The sequence below is a fragment of the Oncorhynchus masou genome, chromosome 16 (genome assembly GCF_036934945.1).
Source record: "Oncorhynchus masou masou isolate Uvic2021 chromosome 16, UVic_Omas_1.1, whole genome shotgun sequence".
NCBI lineage: Eukaryota > Metazoa > Chordata > Actinopteri > Salmoniformes > Salmonidae > Oncorhynchus > Oncorhynchus masou.
In genome coordinates, this window is record NC_088227.1 from 6,846,221 (window position 1) to 6,871,547 (window position 25,327).

Sequence of the window (25,327 nt, forward strand, 5' to 3'; positions counted from 1 at the left end):
ACATTATATGATGGTGTAATGTGAGCGAACTGCTATACTAAAACAGATTCACCTAACATATGATACAACAGGGACATTATATGATGGTGTAATGTGAGCGAACTGGTATACTAAAACAGATTCACCTAACATATGATACAACAGGGACATTATATGATGGTGTAATGTGAGCGAACTGCTATACTAAAACAGATTCACCTAACATATGATACAACAGGGACATTATATGATGGTGTAATGTGAGCGAACTGCTATACTAAAACAGATTCACCTAATATATGATACAACAGGGACATTATATGATGGTGTAATGTGAGCGAACTGGTATACTAAAACAGATTCACCTAACATATGATACAACAGGGACATTATATGATGGTGTAATGTGAGTGAACTGCTTTACTAAAACAGATTCACCTAACATATGATACAACAGGGACATTGTATGATGGTGTAATGTGAGTGAACTGCTATACTAAAACAGATTCACCTAATATATGATACAACAGGGACATTATATGATGGTGTAATGTGAGCGAACTGGTATACTAAAACAGATTCACCTAACATATGATACAACAGGGACATTATATGATGGTGTAATGTGAGTGAACTGCTTTACTAAAACAGATTCACCTAACATATGATACAACAGGGACATTGTATGATGGTGTAATGTGAGTGAACTGCTATACTAAAACAGATTCACCTAATATATGATACAACAGGGACATTATATGATGGTGTAATGTGAGCGAACTGGTATACTAAAACAGATTCACCTAACATATGATACAACAGGGACATTATATGATGGTGTAATGTGAGAGAACTGGTATACTAAAACAGATTCACCTAACATATGATACAACAGGGACATTATATGATGGTGTAATGTGAGCGAACTGCTATACTAAAACAGATTCACCTAACATATGATACAACAGGGACATTATATGATGGTGTAATGTGAGAGAACTGGTATACTAAAACAGATTCACCTAACATATGATACAACAGGGACATTATATGATGGTGTAATGTGAGTGAACTGGTATACTAAAACAGATTCACCTAATATATGATACAACAGGGACATTATATGATGGTGTAATGTGAGAGAACTGGTATACTAAAACAGATTCACCTAACATATGATACAACAGGGACATTATATGATGGTGTAATGTGAGCGAACTGCTATACTAAAACAGATTCACCTAACATATGATACAACAGGGACATTATATGATGGTGTAATGTGAGCGAACTGGTATACTAAAACAGATTCACCTAACATATGATACAACAGGGACATTATATGATGGTGTAATGTGAGAGAACTGGTATACTAAAACAGATTCACCTAACATATGATACAACAGGGACATTATATGATGGTGTAATGTGAGTGAACTGGTATACTAAAACAGATTCACCTAATATATGATACAACAGGGACATTATATGATGGTGTAATGTGAGAGAACTGGTATACTAAAACAGATTCACCTAACATATGATACAACAGGGACATTATATGATGGTGTAATGTGAGCGAACTGCTATACTAAAACAGATTCACCTAACATATGATACAACAGGGACATTATATGATGGTGTAATGTGAGCGAACTGGTATACTAAAACAGATTCACCTAACATATGATACAACAGGGACATTATATGATGGTGTAATGTGAGTGAACTGCTTTACTAAAACAGATTCACCTAACATATGATACAACAGGGACATTGTATGATGGTGTAATGTGAGTGAACTGCTATACTAAAACAGATTCACCTAATATATGATACAACAGGGACATTATATGATGGTGTAATGTGAGCGAACTGGTATACTAAAACAGATTCACCTAACATATGATACAACAGGGACATTATATGATGGTGTAATGTGAGAGAACTGGTATACTAAAACAGATTCACCTAACATATGATACAACAGGGACATTATATGATGGTGTAATGTGAGAGAACTGGTATACTAAAACAGATTCACCTAACATATGATACAACAGGGACATTGTATGATGGTGTAATGTGAGTGAACTGCTATACTAAAACAGATTCACCTAACATATGATACAACAGGGACATTATATGATGGTGTAATGTGAGCGAACTGGTATACTAAAACAGATTCACCTAACATATGATACAACAGGGACATTATATGATGGTGTAATGTGAGAGAACTGGTATACTAAAACAGATTCACCTAACATATGATACAACAGGGACATTATATGATGGTGTAATGTGAGTGAACTGGTATACTAAAACAGATTCACCTAATATATGATACAACAGGGACATTATATGATGGTGTAATGTGAGAGAACTGGTATACTAAAACAGATTCACCTAACATATGATACAACAGGGACATTATATGATGGTGTAATGTGAGCGAACTGCTATACTAAAACAGATTCACCTAACATATGATACAACAGGGACATTATATGATGGTGTAATGTGAGCGAACTGGTATACTAAAACAGATTCACCTAACATATGATACAACAGGGACATTATATGATGGTGTAATGTGAGAGAACTGGTATACTAAAACAGATTCACCTAACATATGATACAACAGGGACATTATATGATGGTGTAATGTGAGTGAACTGGTATACTAAAACAGATTCACCTAATATATGATACAACAGGGACATTATATGATGGTGTAATGTGAGAGAACTGGTATACTAAAACAGATTCACCTAACATATGATACAACAGGGACATTATATGATGGTGTAATGTGAGCGAACTGCTATACTAAAACAGATTCACCTAACATATGATACAACAGGGACATTATATGATGGTGTAATGTGAGCGAACTGGTATACTAAAACAGATTCACCTAACATATGATACAACAGGGACATTGTATGATGGTGTAATGTGAGAGAGGCGTATGCCGAGAGTTAATTCTTTCCCATTTTGTTATTGCAGTGAAGCCATTCACCACCACCGTGAAGGAGATGCGTCTGCACAGGGAAGACTTCGAGATGCTCAAGGTGATCGGCAGGGGAGCATTTGGCGAGGTAAGACTGCCTGAAACAACCAGTCATGCTTCAATTCAGTATAAAGCTTTATTGGCATGAAATACTTATCCTGTCCTGTCACTATCGTGAGTGGAAAAGCTTTGATGAGAGCCAGAGAGGAGGTATGCCAAAGTTTTTCAAATGTTTTCAGGTGTCCCAGGGCCGTCTTGTCCCCGTCCCAGTCCCGTCTTGTCCCCGTCCCATTTACTCCCCGTCCCAGGCCTATCTATTTTGTAGAACCATATAACTTGCAGATCATATTCTGTGATGATATTTTCAGTGTTATCCACCACATTTTTTTTTACGTCGCTATGGGCACAAACAAACAACGGAAGTGATGGATTCGACTTCGGCTTTACTTCCCTACTGCAGTGTGCCGGTGGCAAACTTCCTGACTAAAGTGTTAGAGGTTAGATTAGGACCTAATGAATTTATTAAAATTGACAGACTTTCTTGTAGGACCTAACTCAGTAAAATCGTAGAAATTCTTGCATGTTGCGTTTTATTTTAGTTCAGTTTATTTGACTTATTTTCCCCTGACCCTACCACCGCGTCCCTAATTGGAGTAAACTAATGGACAATGACACTTGGGCTTCTACTCCCAGCTAATACACACTTTATACATTTTACATTAGTTAGCTTATTTTTAGTCCCACTCTGAACACCATCCAGGTTTGATTTCTATTTGACATACATTTTCCAGCTGTGAGGTGATGTTTCACAAAAGTCCTGAACCTTTCTATTCTCATAGTATCTACAGATTGTAAATGAAAGAACCTGTTTTGCTAAGACTGTTTATTATATTATTGATCTATTGACTATGTTTCAAATCACCCAGCAGTGCTATTTGCTGAGTTAGCTCCAGATAAATGTTGCAATTATTCAGCCATTCCTGAACCTGCTACCAAAAAGTAGCTACATATGGACAGTACCAAAACAAATTACCTAATGTTTCTGTCTCTTCGTAGCAAAATCTGCAGAGCTGGGATGGTTGTATCCCCCATATATATACCATTCTATTGGTTTCAAGAATTTTGTATTATAATTTTAAATTGAAAAACTCTTAAGTTTCGTATCCGGCGTCGTCTTGTGTATCAGTTAGTAAACCATGTGCTATGGAATCGATATATCAAGAATCTCTTCCCAACGTTTTTGCAATCTATCTGGCCAAGCGTTTTTGTCATTGCATTTAATTGGGGTACTTTTTTATTTATCACAATTGTCTTTAACCAATTTTGGTCTTTAATGCAGGGCCGACAGACAAGTTCCTTACTTTCTCACTCTTCCACTTGCCTCTTCCAATTTTGCTGCAATTAGTTAGTTGTAATTTTTGGTAGAGCAGACATTTCAATATATTTTTGTTTGTGAAATACTTACATATTGTGAAATACGTATTCCAACAATGCAGAGAGAAAAATAGAAAAATAATACATACACAATGACTAATGATAACTTGGCTATATACACAGGGTACCAGTGTATATAGATAATAAACAGTAGCAGCAGCGTATGTGATGGGTCAAACGAGTTGGAGCAATGCAGTTAGTTCGGGTAGCTATTTGATGAACTATTTAGCAGTCTTCTGGCTAAGGGATGGAAGAAGCTCTTCAGGGGCCTGTTGGTTCCAGACTTGGTGCATTGGTACCGCTTGCCGTGCGGTAGCAGAGAACAGTCTGTGGTAGCTGGATTCTGACCTTGTTTAGGGCATTTTTTTATTTGACATAGAGGTCCTGGATGGCAGGGAGCTCGGCCTTAGTGATGCACTTGGCCGAAAACACTACCCGCCGTAGTGCCTTGCGGTCGGATGCCAAGCGGTTTCCATACCAAGCGGCGACGCAGCCAATCAATGGCCAGTCCATTAGCTGCTCCGGCCCACAGATGGAAACCCTTGTCTATGTCCCAAATGGCACCCTATTGTTAAGTTAATGTTTTAAGTAGCCCAATATTTCTGTAATTACAGCGCTGTCCCTCTGTTGTTAGTGTGCTTGCTCAGAAGTCACTGTTGGGCCGGGCCTGAGTAATGGCCATTATGTACTGTGCTGATACTGTGAAGTAAACTTTATTAAAGTGGAACCTAATCATCGCGTCATTTGGCGTTGAACATTGGTAGCAGAGGATGCCTAATAACAATGTGCCACCTTGCTTCGACGAGGAAGAGGTCGTGTGAAAGTTTGGAATTGAACTTGGAATCTGGACGCGAGTTACCATTCTAGACAAGAAAAAAACGAGCACTTGCGATTATATTATAGTTCAAGGGTAGCCTGAGAGATACAGCACTGTGCCAATAACGGATGGAATCCAAGTGAGTTTACGTGGCATACTATACTGATCAGCACAGAAATGGCGCGAACAAGTCACGTTCTTAAGACAGCCAGACAAGGGCTCCATTGCCTGGAACCAATCCACTGGAATGTTTGAAGGAGATCAAAAATGTGCAATTTGTCAAAGCACTTACCATTTGGTTTGAAGACTGTCCTCATAAAAACAAACAACTTAACCTCTTACACTTATGGTGGCGCTATTTCATTTTTGGAAGAAAAACGTTCCCGTTTTAAACAAGATATTTTGTCACAAAAAGATGCTCGACTATGCATATAATTGCTACTGTTCGAAAGAAAACACTCTGACGTGTCCAGAAATACAAATATCTTCTCTGTGCGTGCCCTTTAACGTGAGCTTCAGGCAAAACCAAGATGACTTGGCATCCAGGAAATGACAAGGATTTTTGAGGCTCTGTCTTTCATGATCTCCTTATATGGCTGTGAACGCAAGAGGAATGAGTCTGCCCTTTCTGTCGTTTCCCCAAGGTGTCTGCAGCATTGTGACGTATTTGTAGGCAGATCGTTGGAAGATTGACCATAAGAGACCACATTTACCACGTGTCCGCCCGGTGTCCTGCGCCGAAATTGGTGCGCAAAAGTCACCTGCCAGTATTTTTCCATGGGGCACAGAGAGAGAAGCAAGCTTCCACGAACTGCATGTCAATGAAGAGATATGTGAAAAAACACCTTGAGGATTGATTCCAAACAACGTTTGCCATGTTTCGGTCGATATTATGTAGTTAATCCGGAAAAAGTTTCACGTTGTAGGTGACTGCATTTTCGGTTCGTTTCGGTAGCCAGGCGCAATGTAGAAAACGGAACGATTTCTCCTACACACAGACGCTTTCAGGAAACACTGCGCATTTGGTATGTGGCTGGGAGTCTCCTCATTGAAAACATCAGAAGCTCTTCAAAGGTAAATGATTTTATTTATTTGGTTATCTGGCTTTTGTGAAAATGTTGCGTGCTACATGCTACACAAAATGCTATGCTAGCTTTGCATACTCTTACACAAATTAGTCAATTTCTATGGTTCAAAAGCATATTTTGAAAATCTGAGATGACAGTGTTGTTAAGAAAAGGCTAAGCTTGAGAGCAAACGCATTATTTTAATTTTATTTGCGATTTTCAGAAATCGTTAACGTTGCGTTATGCTAATGAGCCTGAGGCTTAGTCACAAACCCGGATCCGGTTTGGGGAGTTTCAAGAAGTTAAACTAACAGAGGAACATGTAAGCACTGAGAGAGCAGTTTAACATTACACTGTTGTAAAACAAATGTTTCAGATACCAAGATTTTTTATAGTTGAATCCTTAGGATATGCTGTGATTGATACTGCATGAACACGCACAGTGTGTGATAAAAAAAGACCTGATAGCTATGTCGGTGAATTAAATCGGAAGGATGTTCAAAATATGATTTGACCTTAACCAGTCCGGTTTCAAGGCAGCTCAGTCAAATGAGACCCTTCTCTGCTCTAGAAAAAACAGACTCTCTCTCCACTGTTCTCAACCGCCTTCTCGATCTATCTGCAGCCATTGACACCGTGAACAATCAGATCCTCCTCTCCACCCTCTCAGGGTTGAGTGTCTCAGGCTCTGCACTCTCCTGGATTGCATCCAACCTGGCAGGCTGTTCCTACCATGCAGCGTGAAGAGTATTTGTGTTTGTACCATGTGCTCGCTCTACTGGTGTCCCCCAGGGCTCGGTTCTGGGTCCCCTCATTTATCTTTACATCAATTTCTCTGCTCTGTCATATCGTCACATGGTCACTCATCATTGCAATGCAGATGACACTCAACTACTTTTCTCCTTCCCCCCAACCTTCCTTATTCTCCCATGTCATCCCGCTATTCCGAATACTCTACTGGTTTCCAGACGACGCATGCATCATCTTCAAGACCCTGGTCCTAGGGAGCAGCAAGGAGAACTGTCCCTCCTTACCTTCAGGCTATGCTTAAACCCTACACCCCAACCCGAGCACTCCGTTCCGCCACCTCTGGTCTCTTGGCCCTCCCACCCGTATGGGAGGGCAGTTCGTGCCCAGCATTGCTGCCCTACCTCTTTGAAGGGTATCTTAAATAACTCTCATGGCACCCTGACACAAAAATTGGTTATTCTAAGTGTCACATTGAAACAGAGGTGGTTCCTGCAGATATCTCGTTACTATTAAGCAAGACTTCCTTCAAGAAGGCAGGAGCTGTACTAAACATGGAAAATGACAAGGCAGGGATGTTTAAACACCCAGTGACCCGTGAACTTACTACCTCAGGACACTATTGTGTACATTTTTTAGACAGACGACGTAGAGTCCATGAAAATCTGATTTGGATAGTCACAGAGCACATGGAGGTTCTGACAGTCACAGAGCACATGACCACAGAGGGAAAATAAGGCTGAAAGTATTGTTGAAACTTCACAAACAGTTTGGACATGCTACAGTTGACAGACTTCAGAAATTAATCAGCGGTACTGGGAGTAATGATGAGAGTATTTCTATTCTATTTCATCTTGGCCATGTTCTGTTATAATCTCCACCCGGCACAGCCAGAAGAGGACTGGCCACCCCACATAGCCTGGTTCCTCTCTAGGTTTCTTCCTAGGTTTTGGCCTTTCTAGGGAGTTTTTACACCTGCATTGCTTGCTGTTTGGGGTTTTAGGCTGGGTTTCTGTACAGCACTTTGAGATATCAGCTGATTTACGAAGGGCTATATAATTTGATTTGATTTATTCAACGGCAGACAGTGAGCAGGTCAATGAAACAGCAGGCCAGAAGTACAAAAAAAACCTAAGCCCAGACCAGCTTTTTTCAGTGCTGGAGGCCTTGTGAACACAAAGAAACTTAGTGACGTCATCAAGCACTTCATTCATTACTGGATAAGTGTGCGTGGCCCTGCCCCAGAAATTGACAATGGAGAAGAGTTCAATAATAATGAAATGGCAGACTAATTCAACATGGAAATAAAAACTGCTGCATCCAGTCCATGAAGTACTGGACTTGTGGAGAGACATAATCAAAGACTCAGAGATTATGCTGAAAGTGATGCAAGACAATGAATGTGACTGGGAAACAGCCCTAGATTGGGAGCTGATGGCAAAGAACTCCATGCACAATGTGCCTGGCTACAGCCCATACCAGCTAGTGTTCAGGCAGAACCCTAATCTTCCCACTGTACCAGTTGACGAGCCACCAGCACCAGAAGCTTTACTCAAGCTGACACTTTCCGTTACTGAGTGTCTTTAGGAGCACAATATCCGATGCTTCTTTTTATAGTCAGTCACAGAATCCGCTGGGGGACTGCACCTTTCAGCACTACATGCAGCGGGAAAGGCATTCACTGAAGAGGTGTTCAGAGAGAATTTGCAGGGCTCTGTAAACACTTCTGTCCCACAAATGAGAAGTACGAGACTGGAGACAAAGTGTACCACAAATGAGTTGACTGTCGAGTGGAAAGGACCCGGAGTCGTTATTGGCCAATATGGTATGGCGATATTTGTGAGGCACAGAGGCACCATTGTCTGGGTGCACCACTGAAGATTGCAGAAGGTAAATAAATGATCAAGTTGGAGGGGCTGTTGCTGAGAATCTGCATATCGAGAAGGTCACCGACACAAACCTACCAGATGTCGCATCCACTGATATGGACACTGAAACTGACACAGGAAATGGAGCAGAGACCTTCAACCATGACACAGGTAATACTTTTGAGGAAAACATTGAAGAGCAGCCACATGTTAAAACATGGTTGTTCCAATCTGAAAACTGCACAAACTGTTAAATGCATGGACAGAGAAAGTGGTATTCCACACACAGCAACATTCGAGCAGAAAAACATTTGACCAGCACTAGAACAACTTTCCGTACTCTGAACCAGCTGCCCTTTCTGTTACGGTGGTCAGTGGACCTGTCACTTGTAGATATTCTCAGAATTTATACAATCTAGAATGACTGAATGACATTGATGAGGATGATGTCGTCGAAACAAATTGTGTCATTTGACCTGCTTTAACAAGATTAGCTCAGTGATTGGAGGAAAAAAACTGAGGGTGTCAAAGACATTCGCCATAAAAATATCTCAACACGGTGGATGTGTTCCCTTGAATAATTCTTTACTGGAATAGTGCCAAAAGCATGGCTAGAGGTTTGAGGAGCTGGCAACTAAAGAACTCCCAAAAGACTCACCGACATGAGTCTGGGTCACTGACAGTGGTCTGGTAGAAAAAAATGCATACTTAAACAACTTCTTGATGCACCCATCACGTTAGCGGGATAATTTTCGTCAACATCCGCTGAATTGCAGAGCGCCAAATTCAAATGAAATTACTAAAAATATAACATTTTCATGAAATCACAAGTGCAATAGAGCAAAACACAGTTTAGCTTGTTGTTAATCCATCCGGTGTGTCAGATTTCAATAAAGCTTGTCGGCAAAAGCATACCAAGCGTTTACGTAAGGACATCTCTCTCAGTAGACAAAATATTACAAACAGCTAGAAGCCAAGTAGATTGGTCAGAAAAGCATTAAATTAAATCGCTTACCTTTGATCTTCGGATGTTTGCACTCACGAGATTCCGAGTTACACCATAAATGTTCCTTTTGTTCCATAAATATTATTTTTATATCCAAAATATATACATTTGGTTGGTGTGTTATGTTCAGAAATCCACAGGCTCGAGCGGTCACGACATCGCAGACAAATTCCAAATAGTATCCGTAAAGTTCATAGAAACATGTCAAAAGTTTTTTTATAATCAATCCTCAGGTTGTTTTACAATATATAATCGATAATATTTCAACCGGGACTGTAGCTTCTTCAATAGGAGAGAGAGTAATGTCTGCTCCAAGCTGTTGCGCATGCAAAACTCTGCTGGCACCCAGCCATCCACTGACGCGATGTGATCTTTCTCGCTAATTTTTCAAAATAAAATCCTGAAACTATGTCTAAAGACTGTTCACACCATGGGGAAGCCATAAGAAAAGGAATCTGGTTGATATGGAACAGAGAGCTTTCAGGAAAAACAACACTTCTGGGTTGGATTTTCCTCAATATCAGTTCTGTTATACTCAGACAATATTTTGACAGTTTTGGAAACTTTAGAGTTTTCTATCCTAATCTGCCAATTATATGCATATTCTAGCTTCTGGGCCTGAGAAATAGGCAGTTTAATTTGGGTACGTTTTTCATTCAAACATCAAACTACGGCCCCCTACACTCAACAGGTTAATTCTATGGACATAAGCTGCATTTCTGCAGGGAACATTGCTGTCAAGGGACATTCACATCCAACCTCCGCCTGAAGTTAAGGTTGAAGGAACTGTGGGAACTAAAAAAGTGTGTGTATGGCCTGGAAGATGCATCACTCTACTGGTACAACAAAGTCAAGGCAACAATGCTGAGTACAGGAGGAAAAATGTCAAGTGGATCCTGCCGTCTTCTACTAGCTTGATCAAGACTGCAATGGCTGGAGTTCTCTCTTTTCATGTTGATGACATCATCTGTGGTGGCTCACCTTTATGTTTATGGAGGCACAAAAGGTGGACATCTAATTGTCTTACTGGGACGAGGAAGGAAGTTTCTCACCTATCTGTTATCAAAGTATCAGCAGGGTTGTCAGGAGCACACTTGCTAGAAAACAACCTTGCTCCTGCAGATGGAATTGACAATGCAACATTGTTCTCAGAGCCTAATTTAAAAAAAGGTTAAATAAAATACCACTGGTGAGGCAAAAAGGCGTGTGTCACTGACAGCTACTCCCTAGTTGATGTTGTCAACCAAGTCTGTGACAGAAAATAATTCATTTTGAGATTAGCAGCATCAAGGAACTTATTCTGGCTCTGAGAATCCAGCGGATTCTGTGGTCAGCTACAACCAACAGCTGGCTGACTGTCTGACAAAGTGTAATCCTGAAGGCACTCAGTAATGGAAAGTGGCAGCATGTGTAAAAATGTCACGGGACATTGCCACATGACCCATTGAAATGAGGGACTTGAATAATGCTTAGCCATTTAATTATTTGTTTTGTCTTTCAAGAAAAGTGTGAGAATAAGTTAAGTATCCTTAAACTTTTGTAATTACGCTGCTCGCTCTCTCTCTGTTATTAGTGTGGCTGTGCAGAGGTTACTGTTGGACCGGGCCTGAGCGTAATGGCCGCTATGTACCATGCTGTGAAGTAAACGTTGTTAAACTGGAACCTAGTCGTTGTGTCCTTTGGAGTTAACACTATTCCCTATATTGTATGTGCAATACTTTTGACCAGAGGCCTATGGGCCCTGGTTGAAGGTAGTGCACTGCATAGGGAGGGAATAGGGTGCCATTTTGGATACAGCTCATCACTCATAGAATGTGAGGGAGTTTAACTGTGTGTGTGGGAGAGAGAGCGCGAAAGGGAGACAAAGATGGGGAAGAGTGTTTCCAGTGTGTGTGTGTGAGAGCCTGTATCATTTTGTATTTGTGTTCATGCCTCGTCTCAGCTAGAAGGCCTCAGACTTGGACGACTACTTGGTACTATTTAAAATGCACACCGAACACACGCTAGGCACAAGGAGGTCCGGACACCAGCCCTGCTTCCAGGAAACTCTCAGGAAAGGAATACCGTACCCAAGGGGAAACGCTGACTAAAATAGTGTTTCCCTTAACAGATAATGTCCTGTACACATGCACACACTGATAACGTGCCATTTCATATAAACTGGGCCACATAAGTTCAGTCCAGTGCTTTGGCTGCTAGATAGGATGTGGTTTGTTTGCTATAAGGGGTGGTAACACTGCTAAAGTTCAAACTTGATGATACTTTTTGGGAATCCAATACTCATGTCACTTTTTGCTAGTTAACACAATTCAACCATTTGTTATTGTCGATTTGAAAATATGAGACCTAGTTGAAAGCGCTAATTTAATAGCTTGGTCACTCACACACTTGTTACTTTGCACTTTCTCAAAGTGAGTGTTTCTGTGTGAACAAGGCTGCAAGTCTCTACGTCTTGTTAGCTGTTGTTGTCGTCGACTCTGCCCTACCTCGCGCCCTCTGCAGTTTCCTGTGGGCTTGTAAGTTACATGATGCCTTTCCAGATAAACAGGAAATGCAGGCCAAACACTTATGATGGATAGTGCCTCTGTCTCTCTTACCACATTCAACAAAGTCCTTTTCAGGGAGAAATGGAGGTCAGAGAACCATCCCTCTCCGACTAATGCCAAAAAGCTCACTCCGTCCTGACTCTTCCTTCCTCCCTTTGAAACTCACCCTGCATGACTTTTTAAAACAAGGGAGAGCAAGAACGAGGGTGATTAAAGTTAGAGGGGAAAGGGAACCAAGAGACAGGAGAAAAAGCCAGATAATCACAGAGCGAGGGATGAGAAGAGTGAAAGGGAACGTGAGAGATGGGAGAAAAACCCAGATAATCACAGAGAGCAGAAAGAATAGCGAAAGGGAATCAAGACCCAGGAGCAAAAACCAGATAATAACAGAGAGAGCGAGGGATGAGACTAGGGAAAGAAATGCAGGACACGGGAGAAAAAGACAGATCCTCACAGAGAGGGAGGGATGAGAAGAGGGAGCCAAGAGACGGGAGCAAAAGCCAGAATCACAGAGGGGAAAGAAGAGTGAAGGGGAAAATAATACAGAGATCAAGGGGGAAGGAGAACACAGATGGATGCCAAAGTGGATTTGGTCTAACACAAACTAGACCGGCTACTCTGCGTGCGCAAGCGTTTTTTATTTCTTTCTTTTTTTTTACATGTATTTCAATCAGTTCACCCACACTGCTGGCACCTGTCAACCAGTGTTTGTGTTGCCAAACACTGGTCAGAAAGTATTCAGACTCGTTCACTTTTTCCACATTTTGTCACAGCCGTATTCTAAATTGGATTCAATAAAAAGAAATGCTCATCAATCTAACCACAATACCTCATAATGTCAAAGCAAAAACAGGTTTTTAGAAATGTTAGCATATTATTAAAATGAAAAAACATACCTTATTTACCTTATTTGCTATGCGACTCAAAATTGAGCTTGTGCATTCTCTTTTCATTGATCATCCTTGATGTTTCTTCAACTTGATTTGAGTCCACCTGTGGTAAATTCAATTGATTTGGACATGATTTGGAAAGGCACACACCTGTCTATTTAAGGTTTCACAGTTGACTGCATGTCAGAGCAAAAACCAAGCCATGAGGTCGAAGGAATTGTCCGTAGAGCTCCGAGACAGGATTGTTTCGATGCACAGATCTAGGGAAGGGTACCAAAACATGTATGCAGCATTGAAGGTCCCCAAGAACACAGTGGCCTCCTCCATTCTTAAATGAAAGAAGTTTGGGACCACCACGACTCTTCCTTGAGCTGATCGCTCTGCCAAACTGAGCAATCGGGGGATAAGGCACCTAAAGGACTGTGATCGTGGGAAACAAGTTTCTCTGGTCTGAATGCCAAGCGTCACGTCTGGAGGAAACCTGTCCTTGAGTGGCCAAGCCAGAGGCCGGACTTGAACCCAATTGAACATCTCTGGAGAAACTTGAAAATGCGATGCTGCCCATCCAACCTGACAGAGCTTGAGAGGATCTGCAGAGGATCTGCAGAGAAGAATGAGAGAAACTCCTCAAATATAGGAGTGCCAAGCTTGTAGCGTCATAACCAAGTAAACTCTAATGCATGTAAATGATATTTCAATTTTATTTTTATATTTTTTTATACATTTGCCAAAATGTCAACAATCGGGTGTTCCTTTGACATTATGGGGTATTATGTGTATATTGATTAGGATAAAAAGTACTTTGATCAATTTTAGAATAAAGTAATGAAATGTGGAAAAGTTGAGGGGTCTGAATACTTTCCGAATGCTCTGTATTTTGACTGCTAGAGAGAGAGTGACTGCTAGAGAGAGAGTGACTGCTAGAGAGAGAGTGACTGCTGGAGAGAGAGTGACTGCTGGAGAGAGAGTGACTGCTGGAGAGAGAGTGACTGCTGGAGAGAGAGTGACTGCTGGAGAGAGAGTGACTGCTGGAGAGAGAGTGCCTGTGCAATGATTTATAGCAATGATAAGCTGTATAAAATCTGCAGCTGCCATAAAAAAAATTAGTAGAATATAAGGTGACCCTGAAAGCCAGAAGGAGATGGGTAAATTAGACGCGCGGCCGGTCTTTACAGGCAATGCTGCAGCAAATGCAGCCTACCTGTCACAAGACCGTTACCATGATGATACTGTAGGTCTACACACCGAGAAGGTCTGTCCCCACCATGAGCATTCATCATGCAGAGGGCAGTGCCGATTTAGACATCACTTATCATTTAAGTTCATGCTGTTCATATAAATCATTTATTCTAATTTACTGGTTTCTCTCAGTTATTTATCCTGGGAAAAGTGACTAGTTTTGAGGGGTAAATCTCGCTAACCGAGTTCCCACCATTCAACTCTAGTAGCGTATGATTCAAAAAGTTAGCTACGCTAATATATATATAAAAGTATGTGGACACCCCTTCAAATGATTAGAGACAGCTATTTCAGCCACACCAGTTGCTGACAGGTGTATAAATTCGAGCACACAGCCATGTAATCTCCATAGACAAACATTGGCAGGTGAATGGCCTTCCTGAAGAGCTCAGTGACTTTTTCAACGTGGAACCGTCATAGGATACCACCTTTCCAACAAGTCAGTCCGTCAAATTTCTGCCCTGCCAGAGCTGCCCCTGTCAACTGTAAGTGCTGTTATTGTGAACTGGAAATGTCTCGGAGCAACAACTGTAATTGTTGGTAGTCCACACATGCTCACAGAACGGGACCGCCGAGTGCTGAAGCGCGTAGCGTGTAAAAATCATCTGTCCTCAGTTTCAACACTCACTACAGAGTTCCAAAATGCCTCTGGAAGCAACATCAGCACAATAACTGTTCTTTGGGAGCTTCATGCAATGTGTTTCCATGGCCAAGCAACGGCAAACAAGCCTATATTGACCATGCGCAATGCCAAGTGTTGGCTGGAGTGATGAATCATGCTTCACCATCTGGCAGTCCGACGGATGAACCTGGGTTTGGCGGATGCCAGGAGAACGCTACCTGCCCCAATGCATAGTGCCAACTGTAAAATTTGGTGGAGGAGGAATAATGATCTGGGGCTGTTTTTCATGGTTCGGGTTCGACCCATTTAGATCCAGTGAAGGGAAATCTTAACACTACAGCATACAATGATATTCTCAACAATTATGTGCTTCCAACTTCATGGCAACAGTTTGGGGGAAGGCCCTTTCCTGTTTCAGCATGACAATGCCCCCATGCACAAAGTGATGTCCATACAGAAATGGTTTGTCGAGATCGGTGTGGAAGAATTTGACTAGCCTGCACAGAGCCCTGACCTCAACCTCATTGAACACCTTTGGGATGAATTGGTGCAACATCAGTGCCCGACCTCACTAATGGTCTTGTGACTGAATGGAAGCAGTAATGTTCCAACATCTAGTGGAAAGCCTTCCCAGACGAGTGGAGTCTATTGCAGCAAAGGGGGGACCAACTCCATATTAATGCCCATGGTTTTGGAATGAGATGTTCGACGAGCAGGTGTCCACAAAGATTTGGACTTGTTGTGTATTTCATCTAACATATCCAGGAAATGGTACTAAGCTAACATATGGAATTATTTTGAGATGGTCATACCATGGCATTTAGCTATTTGATTTGAAATTGTGTAACCCTTTTAGGTCAGGGCTCTCAGTTGTAAAATCTTATGTTCATACAAATGTTTACAGATGTTAAGTTGGCTGAAAATAAAACAGTTTTACAGTGAGAGGACGTTTCTTTTTTTGCTGAGTTTAGAGTAAAGGCCAAATTCAATATTTCATGAAATATTATTTCAAAAATGTAATATACCTACAACTGAGACAAACTGAACAAGTTTCACAGACATGTGATTAACAGAAATGGAATAATGTGTCCCTGCACAAAGGGGGGGTCAAAATCAAAAGTCAGTATCTGGTGTGGCCAACAGCTGCATTAAGTACTGCAGTGAGTCTCCTCATGGACTGCACCATATTTGCCAGTTCTTGCTATGAGATGTTACCCCACTCTTCCACCAAGGCACCTGTAAGTTCCCAGACATTACTGGGGAGGGGGGTAGCCCTAGCCCTCACCCTCCGATCCAACAGGTCCCAGACGTGCTCAATGGGATTGAGATTCGGGCTCTTCGCTGGCCATGGCAGAACACTGACATTCCTGTCTTGCAGGAAATCACGCACAGAATGAGCAGTATGGCTGGTGGCATTGTCATGCTGGGGGGTCATGTCAGGATGAGCCTGCAGGAAGGGTCCCTCATGAGGGAGGAGGATGTCTTCCCTGTAACGCACAGCGTTGAGATTGCCTGCAATGATAAGCTCATTCCGATGATGCTGTGACACACCGCCCCAGACCATGATGGACCCTCCACCTCCAAATCGATCCCGCTCCAGAGTACAGGCCACGGTGTAACGCTCATTCCTACGACGATAAACGCGAATCCGACCATCACCCCTGGTGAGACAAAACCGCGTCTCGTCAGTGAAGAGCACTTTTTGCCAGTCCTGTCTGGTCCAGCGACGGTGGGTTTGTGCCCATTTGTTGACGTTGTTGCCTATGGGTGTGTTGTCAATTGAGGACCTGCCTTACAACAGGCCTACAAGCCCTCAGTCCAGCCTCTCTCAGCCTATTGAGGACAGTCTGAGTACTGATGGAGGGATTGTGTGTTCCTGGTGTAACTCGGGCAGTTGTTGCCATCCTGTACCTGTCCCGCAGGTGTGCTGTTCGGATGTACCGATCCTGTGCAGGTGTTGTTACACTTAGTCCTTGCAGTGGCAGACCATCAGCAGTCCGTCCTGTCTCCCTGCAGTGCTGTCTTAGGCGTCTCACAGTACGGACATTGCAATATATTGCCTTGGCCACATCTGCAGTCATCATGCCTCCTTGCAGCATGCCTAAGGCACGTTCACACAGATGAGCAGGGACCCTGGGCATCTTTCTTTTGGTGTTTTTCAGTCAGTAGAAAGGCCTCTTTAGCGTCCTAAGTTTTCATAACTGTGACCTTAATTGCATACCGTCTGTAAACTGTTAGTGTCTCAACGAGCATTCCACAGGTGCATGTTCATTAAATGTTTATGGTGCATTTAACAACCACGGGGAAACAGTGTTTAAACCCTTTACAATGAAGATCTGTGAAGTTATTTGGACCTGAAAAAGGGACGTTTCTTTTTTTGTAGAGTTTACTATAGCCCATTGAACCACATTGATTAACATGTTCATAAATGGTGAAAAAGAAATGTATCATAATCAAATCAAATTTATTTATATAGCCCTTCGTACGTCAGCTGATATCTCAAAGTGCTGTACAGAAACCCAGCCTAAAACCCAAACAGCAAGCAATGCAGGTGTAGAAGCACGGTGGCTAGGAAAAACTCCCTAGATAGGCCAAAACCTAGGAAGAAATCTAGAGAGGAACCAGGCTATGTGGGGTGGCCAGTCCTCTTCTGGCTGTGCCGGGTGGAGATTATAACAGAACATGGCCAAGATGTTCAAATGTTCATAAATGACCAGCATGGTTCAATAATAATAAGGCAGATCAGTTGAAACTGGAGCAGCAGCACGGCCAGGTGGACTGGGGACAGCAAGGAGTCATCATGTCAGGTAGTCCTGAGGCATGGTCCTAGGGCTCAGGTCCTCCGAGAGAGAGAGGGAAAGAAAGAGAGAGAGAGAATTAGAGAGAGCACACTTAAATTCACACAGGACACCGAATAGGACAGGAGAAGTACTCCAGATATAACAAACTGACCCTAGCCCCCTGACACAAAATACTGCAGCATAAATACTGGTGGCTGAGACAGAAGGGGTCAGGAGACACTGTGGCCCCATCCGAGGACACCCCCGGACAGGGCCAAACAGGAAGGATATAACCCCACCCACTTTGCCAAAGCACAGCCCCCACACCACGAGGGATATCTTCAACCACCAACTCACCATCCTGAGACAAGGCTGAGTATAGCCCACAAAGATCTCCCCGCCATCATAAGGTTGTGCGGTGTCTGTCCTAGGAGGTATATGAAAGCTGAGAAGATATTTTAGTTTTTTTTAAATGCATTTTTAACCCCTTATTTTTGTTGGTACAAAACAACCTCCTTACTTCGGTTTGTTTTGTATGGGTTGCCTTCAGACGAGTTCCGTGACTTGTGGGGGTCGTAGAGCAAAACGGAGATCATGTTCGTTTTGTCTTTTTCATGGTTAGTGTAGATGTCAGGTGATTTAAATAATTTGAAGGCCAAACCGTTCAGAAGATACAAATATTTTTTGTGAAGACTGATTTCTCATGTTCTGACAAACTGTAACTCGGTTTCTTTCCATCGCTGATGTAGAAGGAAACATAGGCTGATGCTGTGTATTGAGATGCAGCCCATGCAAAAAAAGTATCTTTGTCTTAAACTGACAGGTTTTGATGGATGTTTTTATTATGTTACTTTTATTGACGTATGGGTGCGTCAATAGACTTATGGTTTGATTCACAGTTGGTTTTGGTATTTTAACCTGCATGTTAAGATTTGTGTCTGGTGGGGATAAACACACTGATCATGCAGACGATGGTGCACACGGATGCACGGGCGGAACGGTTTGGTCATGGTGTAAGAGGTCAACATCATGACTGAAATGACACCCTAGCCTAAATTGTGCGCTAGTGGTTAGAGCGTTGGGCCAGTAACCGAAATGTTGCGAGATCAAATCCCGAGCTGACAAGGTACAAATCTGTCGTTCTGCCCCTGAACAAGGCAGTTTACCCACTGTTCCTTGGCCGTCATTGTAAATAAGGATTTGTTCTTAAACTGACTTGCCTAGTTAAATAAAGGTTGGGTTTAAATAATGTCACTTAAAATATAGCCCCAGTAGGTAACCTATAAGTTAAATCAATGCATAGCAGTGGCACTAACATACCTTAAGGGAACTTTTTTTGACATTTGCCATATGGTTAGTGAGTAAGTCCACATTGCACATGTACGGTCCCTTACTAGACGTCCGACAACGTTTCTAAATTTCGCGGACGGTGTCGGGCCGTGCGGCAGGGCCGGATCTTCCAGGAAATCAAACGAACTCTCTCGGACATTCGGTTTCAGTTTTATAAAAATGTTCCGCTCTCCCGGTAAATCCCACGAGTGTGAATGGAATCATATTGCAAATGTACAAAACATCACCAATCATGACGTGGCCTTATCTCCTAAACGGAAAAGATTTAGACAACTTGGTGAGCATAGGTTTGGCGTAATGGGCAGTTGGCCCCGAACAAGATGGCGTCTAGGCCTCAACGGTTTAGTTATGGCCATTTTTCTGGGATTAAAGGTAAAAAAGGTCAAAAAATTTAAATAGAGCAATAATTTTTCCGCTTCACGTCAAAGTAAATGAACCTACGGTGTCAAATAAAGAACCAGCCATTTATCGATCGTCATTTAAGAGAAATCGTACAATGTCAAATTGGTGATGTTCAAAAATAGGTGTTTTTTTTATTTAAGTTACAGATCCAGTTGCAGTGTGTTCATATGAATCGTTTTAAATTGTGCTTCCGAGCTCTGCAAGATTTCTGTGATTTTCTGAAGTAACTCACTAAACCCTCCGTAAATAAGTCAGTTCTTAACATAGACTTAAAACTCAAAATTCTATAAGTGCCTACCCCAAGGAGGATATGTGTTCACTTTCAGCTTCTTGTGTAAACCGGAAGTGCCTTAAAATGATGTCATAGGTGGTGTTTTGAAAGGTTAAAAATGTCTGATCTTTTCAAAACTGCATGTGTTATTAGGCAACCCTCATGAACTGTAAATCAGTCATTTCTCCCAACAGATGTCAAAGAAGCTCTACACACACACACACACACACACACACACACACACACACACACACACACACACACACACAGAGCAAGGATGGAGTGACAAAGTGCGGTGCTTGAAGACACACAGAGCGAGGCCTCCCGGGTGGCGCAGTGGCTGTGCCACCAGAGACTCTGGGTTCGCGCCCAGGCTCTGTCGTAACCGGCCGCGACGGGGAGGTCCGTGAGACGACGCACAATTTGGCCTAGTGTCGTCCGGGTTAGGGAGGGCTTGGCCGGTAGGGATATCCTTTTCTCATCGCGCACCAGCGACGCCTGTGGCGGGCCTGGCGCAGTGCGTGCCAACCAAGGTTGCCAGGTGCACAGTGTTTCCTCCGACACATTGGTGCGGCTGGCTTCCGGGTTGAATGCGCGCTGTGTTAAGAAGCAGTGTTGCTTGGTTGTGTTGTGTATCGGAGGATGCATGACCTTCAACATTCGTCTCTCCCGTACGGGACTTGTAGCGATGAGACGACAAGATAGTAGCTACTAAACAATTGGATACCACGAAATTGGGGAGACACAGGGGTCAAAAAAGAAAAAAAAGAAAAAGACACAGAGCCTACAATGGCATTTCCATATTCTCAAGGCCGTGCCGAGTTCAACAAGATGCTCCGCATGACCGTAGCTTGCTCTGAGTGCAGCGACCGTGAAAAAAGTAGGCCCAAAATGAAGCCTGCTTTTGGGTGACAGTGGGAGAACCTTTAGTGTGAGAAGCACAATTTGACCTCAGGAACGTTCCTGAGGTTCTCCCGATCTGTGCAAGCCTAACCTTGACTGTGTGACACTAACCCTTAACAGTTAAAAAGTGTTTACATCAAACAGTTTAATTACCTCTCTCCCCATAGGAATACATTGCCTGCACCCCTAAATTCAACCTGAAGCCTATTTGGGTTATGAATGTCTTATGAACCTGTCTTCGATGACAATCCATCATGCCTATGACGTCGAGCTGTGTTGTTTCTAAGATTCCTGGACCAACTGGAAGTGGTTAAAATCACCCTAAGTGTTTTTCCATACCCAACCAGCAGTTTGTGATAAATAGTGCATTCAACCCTTTGTAAATCGGTCAGTTCTTAACGTAAACACTTAAAACTCAGGATTCTGTAAACATATAGCCCAATCAGGATATATGTTTACCTATAGCTTCCTGTGTCAACCGGAAGTGCCTTAAAAGGTGTCGTAGGGGCTGTTTCGAGGGTTAAAAAGGTCAGATCTTTTCAAAACTTCGTGTGTGATTAGGCAACCCCCATGAACTGTAAATCAGTCATGTCTTCCATAAAATTTCCAAGAAAAAAAAAATCACACACACACACACACACACACAGCTGGGCCAGAGGGACACAGAGAGACCGACAGTGCCTGCAATAGTTACCTTTGTTCAAACTAAAAAAGAACCGTCAGACCTAGAGTTCTGAAACTTTTGAAACCTGTTCTAGACCTCAGGTCGATAGTGCGTGGTGAGTTACGTGGCTCTAGAAGGTTCTCAGGCCGAGAAACAGCCTTGTACATTTGCAATGACTTCAATTCATTTTGACCATTACGAAAATGATGACATTTAGAAAAGTCCCAGAGTCGCAAGACTAGGTGCATTGAAACCGGCTCGGCCAATAGAGACGGACCCCAACGTTTCTGTCCAATAGCTCATTCAAGGATCCCATAGCAAGGCATGGAAAAAAGTGGATTTTCAGCACCAATTAAAATCTTGCTCGGGCACCGAATGACCTATCGAGACGAAACTCGGGATTCGGGGTCGCCTCGCATAGGCCTACACACAATGTCAGAACTGGACCCGCAGCTAGAACGTAACTATGTGTTTTACGTTTTTATTATGTTTTAAACTGAAGGCGCTGTGAATTTTTGGCCTGCTCTGAAATGTGATAGTTGGCTTCTAAACGAGTTGGAAAAAGTGGGTTTGGTTCAGATGGTATCAGTTTGGTTTCAGAATGACATCTAATTGACTGATGGACACTGACTTGCTAGTTGACTTTTGTGCATTTGCAATATGTTTAAACAGAGAGGGACCATCACCAAAATGGCATTCTGAAAATCAACACCAACGAGCGATGGAGAGGAACCAGAAACACTGCACCCCCAACCCATCCAATTTGGACGTTTTTCAAAAAAATTGTTAAAACAACAGTCACACTTCTCCCTCATCATACATGACAAATAGACCATCTAGGTTGATTAATGGCTTAACATAGTGCTATATATAATTTTGGCAGTATAAATGCCTTTTGGACATGGTTCACTGACTTTTGGGTTTGTAAACCGACTTCCATTGAGATCGTACATGCAAATGGGCATACCACTCTGATTTGGCACTTTCAAATCTTTCATATTGCATTTGGACATTTATTATGGCATTTGGCCAAAAAGAAAAGTGACTTGACTTCCTATTTAATCATATTGCAAATGGACAAAACATATGCCTTATGCACAAGTAAAAAAATAACAAAAGAAATGATAATAAAATATGAATAAAGTATGTTGATACAGTTCTTATACATGTGTAATTGACACAAAAATCGAAAGAATTTCAAAAAAACGGTCCAGAAAGCACTTTAAGGCCGTGATACGGTTTGGGAAATTTTTTCAGTTTTTCAAAATTGTACTTTTGGGTCTTGACTTGTGTTACATTTGCAATATGAAAAATCACGGTGGAGCGCACTCGCCATCTGTTGGATTTTTGGAGTGTTACTCTTGGCATTTGCCATATGGCATTTGCAATCAACTTTGAATGAAACGACGCCGAATTGAGTGGTATTGGACACCGTGTATATGGTTCGTACAGTGCCAATGACTTCCATTCATTTTTGTACATTTCAGGGGGGTGTTCCCTTACATTTTGATCACCACCTGCTTTCCATATTCACTACAGCTACACTACTATCCTCACCACCTGCTTTCCATACTCATGACAGCTACACTACTACCCCCCCCCCCCCCCACACACACACACACAGGGCTGTGCAAGTGCATGAGGGCTTTGAGGGATTCTGTACCCGATAAGTCATTCAGTAACCCGGGCATCAGACCCAATGGAAGCTCTTCGACCTCTCGCCTTCCTTCCACTCAGTCAATCATGACTGGTGCAGATTGTATTAGAAAGTATTGGAAGGCCTTTGTCAAGTCTCTTAACTCCTTTGTCTCACTCTCAACACACTTTTTTGTTTTGTTTTTGGATTTCATGTCCTTCCATGCAGTGCATTCAGAAATCATTCAGACCTCTTGACTTTTTCCACATTGTTACTTTTCTACAGCCTTATTCTAAAATGGATTAAATTGTTTTTTCCCCCAAATCTATCTACACATGATACCCCATAATGGCAAAGCAAAAACAGATTTGTATCAATGGAAGCAAATGTATAAAAAAATAACTGATGTAATAAGTATTCAGACGCTTTACTCTGTGCCTTTTTGGCAAACTCCAAGTGGGCTGTTACAGTTGAAATCGGAAGTTTAAATACACCTAAGCCAAATACATTTAAATTAATTTTTTCACAATTCCTGACATTTTAATCCTAGTAAAAATACCTTGTCTTAGGTCAGTTAGGATCACCACGTTAGAATGTGAAACATCAGAATAATAGAGATTGATGTATTTTAGCTTTTATCTCAGCAGCTGAAAATGACGCATCAATTTCGACGGAGGACACCGGGCGGACACCTGGAAAATGTAGTCTCTTATGGTCAATCTTCCAATGATATGCCTACAAATACGTCACAATGCTGCAGGCACCTTGGGGAAGTGATAGATAGGGCAGGCTCATTCCTGTCGCATTCAAAGCCATATAAGGAGACAATGGAAAACAGAGCCTCAAAAATCCTGCTCATTTCCTGGTTGCAGTTTCATCTTGGTTTTGCCTGTAGCTCCTGTTCTGGGGCACTCACAGTCAATATCTTTGCAGTTCTGGAAACTTCAGTGTTTTCTTTCCAAAGCTATCAATTATATGCATAGTCGAGCATCTTTTTGTGACAAAATATCTTGTTTAAAACGGGAACGTTTTTCATCCAAAAATGAAATAGCTCCCCCAGAGTTTCAAGAGGTTAGAAAGCATTGTGTCCTGGGGGAGGCTCCTAGTTTACAGTAACTGGGCCAGTAGGAACGGGCAGGAAACATCAATAAGGAAGAACCCGCAATTCTCAGCTCTCTTAATTAGGCTGCATTTTAATTGTGTATTAATGATTTCTCTCTCCCACTCTCTCCCCTCCTCCATCTCTTTATTTATCTCTCTCCCACTCCCTCCATTTCCCCACTCTAGGTTGCGGTGGTGAAGATGAAGAACACAGAACGCGTTTACGCCATGAAGATCCTGAACAAGTGGGAGATGCTGAAGAGAGCCGAGGTAAGGATCATACTGTAGTGTCCAAAATCTCCAATTGAAAGCTATAAATAGAAGAGCTAGAAGGTATAATCCCAGTCAAGTCAAGGTCCTGTGCTGGATGTAGTTTTATTTATATCTGATAGAGAAGAGCCATTTCTGCATACTGATTTGTGCTCCCAATAAGTGCTCAAGGCTTCATTTTCAATACACTTGTATTTGTTATGGATCCCCATTAGCTGCTGCCCTCTTCCTGGGGTCCAGCAAAATTAAGGCAGATTATACCAATTTAAAATCGTTACAATGCATTCATAGATTTCACAACACACTGTGTGCCCTCAGGCCCCTACTCCACCACGACCACATATCTACAGTAATAAATCCACGTGTCTGTGCCTATGTTTGTGTTTCTTCACAGTCCCTGCTGTTCCATATGGTGTATTTTTACCTGATTTTGTAATCTGATTCTACTGCTTTCATCAGTTGCCTGATGTGGAATAGAGTTCCATGTCGTCATGGCTCTATGTAATACTGTGTGCCTCCCATAGTATGTTCTGGACTTGGACTGTGAAGAGACCTCTGGTGGCATGTCTTGTGGGGTATGTATGAGTGTCTGAGCTGTGTGCTAGTAGTTTAAACAGACAGCTCGGTGCATTCAACATGTCAATACCTCTCACAGATACAAGTAGTGATGAAGTCAATCTCTCCTCCACTTTGAGCCAGGAGAGATTGACATGCATATT

The 25,327-nt window shown here is 42.2% G+C and overlaps 1 protein-coding gene across 2 annotated transcripts in view; it reads left to right on the top strand.

Annotated features, from left to right (window-relative positions):
* The window catches only part of LOC135557382 (serine/threonine-protein kinase MRCK beta-like), a 143,302-nt gene that overhangs the window by 16,031 nt on the left and 101,944 nt on the right, over positions 1-25,327 (top strand). For both annotated transcript variants that reach the window (XM_064990602.1, XM_064990603.1), the window contains exons 2-3: positions 2,992-3,083; positions 24,525-24,608. In XM_064990602.1, coding sequence (XP_064846674.1) covers positions 2,992-3,083; positions 24,525-24,608 — 176 coding nt within the window. The remainder of the gene's footprint in view (positions 1-2,991; positions 3,084-24,524; positions 24,609-25,327) is intronic.